The 5,000-nt window shown below is 39.6% G+C and overlaps 1 protein-coding gene across 2 annotated transcripts in view; it reads left to right on the plus strand.

The window, feature by feature from the left end:
- Window positions 1-5,000, plus strand: part of pacs1 (phosphofurin acidic cluster sorting protein 1) — a 54,673-nt gene that overhangs the window by 40,733 nt on the left and 8,940 nt on the right. Inside the window, exons 11-14 of one of the 2 annotated variants that reach the window (XM_084403624.1) lie at window positions 188-271; window positions 1,666-1,787; window positions 3,138-3,267; window positions 4,198-4,302. In XM_084403624.1, coding sequence (XP_084259750.1) covers window positions 188-271; window positions 1,666-1,787; window positions 3,138-3,267; window positions 4,198-4,302 — 441 coding nt within the window. The remainder of the gene's footprint in view (window positions 1-187; window positions 272-1,665; window positions 1,788-3,137; window positions 3,268-4,197; window positions 4,303-5,000) is intronic. The other variant, XM_084403625.1, reaches the window with a different exon arrangement.

Consider the following 5,000-nt stretch of genomic DNA (forward strand, 5'->3'; position numbering starts at 1 on the left):
AGTTTAGCGCCATCCTTAATTAACCACACCTTCCAGAAACTTCCAGGTAATTGTGCTGTAGCTGGTTAGCTAAACCCAGGTGTAGGCTGATCCTGGCCCTCCAGGAGTCGGATTGGACACCATTAGTAGGTTTGTGCGTGTGTGTGTGTGTATGGTGTATGTGATTGTAGTTGGTGTGTGTGTCCAGCAGGGGGAGCAGCCGCCGTCAGATAAACTCAAACACTCGCGCAGCCGTAACCTTGACGAGCCGCTGTCCGAGACCGACACGCTGGTGAGACACACAGATATAGTCTGAAGCATGCATATATTTACATTATATATGGAAGAAATCTAACTAAAAGTCATTTATTTTAAAATTAAAGATAGTACAAGCACACTTTTCAAGCAAAACATTTGTCAAAAAGGTGTTTATTACACTAAAAACTAGAGATGCACCGATTGATCGGCTGGTGACCGGAATTGGCCGATTTTCACGTGATCGGCCATGACCGGCAACCGGCCGGTCAGTCTGACATATGCCGATTTTATGCCGGTCAAATGCACTTGCACTCGGGCGCCGCATGATTAACCTTTTGAGCGGTACGGTCTCATATATGGGATTTTATTTCTGTGCCCCGAGAGTACGGTGCCACATTTATAATGATCAGTGACGTCGCATTCGCGCGTTGGCTGGCGCTGAGCCAGAGTCGGACGCGTTCAGCGCTGTTATATATCACAACTACCGTTAAGCAGTGTTTTCAACCTCATAATGTTTATTTTAAGTTTCAGATATTTAAATACACATAAGCACGAGTAAACCAATACATTTGGAGTTTGTAAAATACACACTGATGTCTGTGGAAGCAGCAATAACAATCTATTCAAATATAATTAGCCGACATGTGTTATTCATATCAGACAAACATAGTGGAAGTAACTATAAAGTTTACTCTATTCTTCTCAGTTCACCGGCCACTTTCTTGCATTTATTTCGGGAGAAACTGATGAATTCACGTGCTGTAAATCCGACTGACAGGACAACATTGCGGCGCCCATCTCATATTATAGATCAAGATTATTTATAAAGGTTTTTAAACGACCAAACACACTCACTTAACGTTACACATATTTGAGAATCGGAATATCAGATAGGCTAGTTGATGACATGGTAAGCAAGTTTGTGAATATTTTGAATAAAAAAGGAAAAGCGAAATAAAAGCGACACATCTGTCATACAGTATTGTGGCTGCGGTGCATCGCGCGACGTGTCGCCATGGAAACATTAAAGGGAACGTTCGCCTTGAAAAAACTCACTCTGGGGGTGGGGGATGGGGGTGTCAGTTATAATATTTTAAACTTACGTGTGAAAGGGTTAAACAAAAGATCGAAAATAAATATTTGTGTGTGCTGTAAAGTGGTTAGAAAAAAATTTAATCGGAATCGGCTAAAATCGGTATCGGCAGGTCAAACTCAATGAAAAATCGGAAATCGGAATCGGCCTAGAAAATTGTAATCGGTGCATCTCTACTAAAAACACCAGTTGATTCAAAGCAAAAAACATAAATAAGTCACATTTTCACACACTGTCCTAAGTCCTCCGGGCTCAGTATGTATTATGCTGACTTGCCTGACTTGAATTCTTCTGGTTATTATGTTTTAATGCTCTTTTGTGTTGGATGTGTGTAGGAACTGAATGATCAGGAGTTGTTCACTGATGTTGGCCCCTGTATAACAGTGTCTGTGGCTGAAAAACCACGTACACCCTTAAAGACCAGCAAGAACGAGATTCAGTCCATGCCGTCACCCAGGTCAGGCCACCAACACACATCTACAGTAATACCATGCGGTGTTGGGGAGTAGCTAACGACAAGTAGCGACGCTACGAACTTAACTATGTTTTTCAGTAGCTTAACAGTAACTGCTTTCGAAACAGTGTAGCTTTTCCAGTAGCTAACTACTTTTTCCAACAAGTAGCGTCGTCTTCTTAATAGATCACTAACTAAAATTGTGCATTACCGCCATCTATTGTTACGCCACGCATCTTGCGGCTGTACAGTTCACTGAGAAGAGAATTATAGCCTTTTTAAATTGATTAATTAACCGTCTTTATTTCACTCTATATCAAATGTCAGTATCTGATTTAATAACAATGATGACCCGCCATAGTTCAATCGGTCCCACAACAGTTTTGTAATGAACCTAAAAGATCACTAACGTTCCATTGCTTTGGCAAAGCATCTGTCAATCAAACCGAAATCTGAAAGTCGCTCATCATACAGAAAAAGTGTGTGATCTGATTAAATAGGTTGCGACAGGTTTAAGACTGTGTTCATGCAAGCAACAATTCACAGTGAATGCTGCGAGTTTAACCGGCATTTTTGACCACTCCTGTGTATCCAATATAAGTTGCATACATTTTGTTCTTGCATTGATTGTAATTGCAATTTTGGGATGCACGATATATCGGCCACCATATCGGTATCGGCCGATATCTTAAAGTCGATAAATAATGGATTATTTCCTTCAGCTGAAACACTTCAGATGTGCACTGATCGTCATGATGCTTTTGAATTGATTGGAATCACTTCAAAAAAGGAAAATACAGTTCAGTGCAACATGTGCAGCATAAGTCTGTCATATCGCCCACGTACAATTATAATGAAAACGTTATAATTGTGTGCTTGAGACTTTTTTTGTAATCAGTCTCTCAAAAATTAAACAAAAAATTGGATTTAGATTTATCAGCCAATATATCGGTTATCGGCTTTCAAATATGAAGAATTATCGGTTATCGGTATCGGCCAGAATTTTGCCCTTTGAAAGTCAGTTTGAGATATATATTTGAGTATTGTTTGTATCTTTGGATAATTTACTAAATAAAACATAAATTGAAATCATAATTGTATTGCATTTAACCCAACTTGTAGTGTAGCTAACTACTTTTTCAGAAGATTAGCTTGACTGTATCTTAACCACTTTAACTTAAGAGTATCTTATAGCTCGTCAAACTACAGTTTCAGAGTCGCTTCCCCAACAGCGCATGTGTGTTTGTAAGCGTAATTAAGCAGGTTTGATCTAGATTGAAGTGCAGCTAGGCTAGGAATACAGTCAGAAAACGCATAGAAATGATGGTGTGTGTGTGTGTGTGTGTGTTGCAGGCTGGATGGAGGAAACACACCCCGTAAGCGCTGCACTCCTGTGAAAGATCGACAGCTCTCCAAACCTCTGAGCGAACGAACCAACAGCTCCGACAGCGAGAGATCACCTGAGCTCGGACACAGCACACAGGTAGAGCGTTACATCGCACTGCATTACATCAGAGTTTGATTCACTAGCTTGCAATTCCATTTAGTTCCTATCTTGATTTAGTTCAAGATTCATTTTGGATGTTTATCAGGTACAGAATGTACATTTTCTAGTGCTGGACAACCATTAATCGCCATTAATCGCATCCAAAATAAAAGTTTGTGTTTACATAATATGTGTGTGTGTGTAGTGTGTATAATTATTGTGTAAATATGAATACACACACATGCATGTATATATATAAAAAAAAATTAACATGTGTATGTAAAATATTTTGTAAATAAATAACACATTTTTCTTAAATATAAACATGCATGTGTGTGTATACTTTATATATACAAAATAATTATACACAGTACACACACACATATTATGTAAACACAAACTTTTATTTTGGATGCGATTAATCATTACCCAGCACTACTATTGTCATGTATATAATAGTGCATATATTTAGCAGAAGGCTCCTTGACTAGCGAGTTTATGGGCACTGAACGGCGTTTCTGAGGGACATGTGATGTTGCGTGACGTTGTTCACAAGCTGCATGCGAGAGATCATGTTTTTATTAATGCAGCAACTGAAACCAGCATAGACTTAAAAGATTGATTCTTAGGATTTAAGAATCAATATTGGTTCATCAAAATGAGAATCAGTCAAAATTGAGATGAGAAATGAATATTTGAAACGGTTCAGCGTGGTGTTTCTTCAGTGCTCGTGTAAACGGGCTGTTTCTCTGAACGCGGTTCTCCTCGGATTCTCTCACATTTCTCATTCATTTCCGTAGTTTAAATAAGGACTGTTGATGCGGTGTTTCATCTTGTTCTGCAGAGTCTCTGTGAATTATTCATGTTCAGCTGACTCATCCCTGTGTGTGTGTGTGTGTGTGTGTGTGTGTGTGTGTGTGTGTGCAGGTCCTCAGGAAAGCTGTCTATGATCAGTTGAATCAGATTCTGTTATCTGATGCTGCTCTTCCTGAAAGTCTCATCCTGATCAATGGCACAGACTGGCAAGGACAGGTATGTGTGTTTGTGTTTGGTGTGTGTTAGTGTTAGTGTTAGTGTTTGTGTTTGTGCTTGTGTTTATTTGTGTGTGTGTTTGAGTGTGTGTGTTTGAGTGAGTGTGTGTGTTTGAGTGAGTGTGTGTTTGTTTGAGTGTGTGTGTGTGTTTGAGTGAGTGTGTGTGTTTGAGTGAGTGTGATTGAGTGAGTGTGTGTGTGTGTGTTTTTGAGTGAGTGAGTGTGTGTGTGTGTGTGTGTGTGTGTTTGAGTGAGTGTGTGTGTTTGAGTGAGTGTGTTTGAGTGAGTGTGTGTGATTGAGTGAGTGAGTGTGTGTGATTGAGTGAGTGTGTGTGTGTGTGTTTGAGTGAGTGTGTGTGTGTGTGTTTGAGTGAGTGTGTGTGTGTGTGTGTGTTTGAGTGAGTGTGTTTGAGTGAGTGTGTGTGTGTTTGAGTGAGTGTGTGTGTGTTTGAGTGAGTGTGTGTGTGTTTGAGTGAGTGTGTGTGTGTTTGAGTGTGTTTGAGTGAGTGTGTGTTTGAGTGAGTGTGTTTGTGTGAGTGTGTGTTTGTGTGAGTGTGTGTAATTTGGTGAAGTCAGTTTGTAAAGAAAGACTACGCGCTTTATTCTAGAGCTGCTGTAAAGCCAAAAAAATCTCTGTTACCGTAATTTCCTATGCTTTGAAACAATTCATATTGTTAAAAGCGCTATATAAATGGAGAC

The sequence above is a fragment of the Rutilus rutilus genome (genome assembly GCF_951802725.1).
Source record: "Rutilus rutilus genome assembly, chromosome: 3".
Classification (NCBI taxonomy): domain Eukaryota; kingdom Metazoa; phylum Chordata; class Actinopteri; order Cypriniformes; family Leuciscidae; genus Rutilus; species Rutilus rutilus.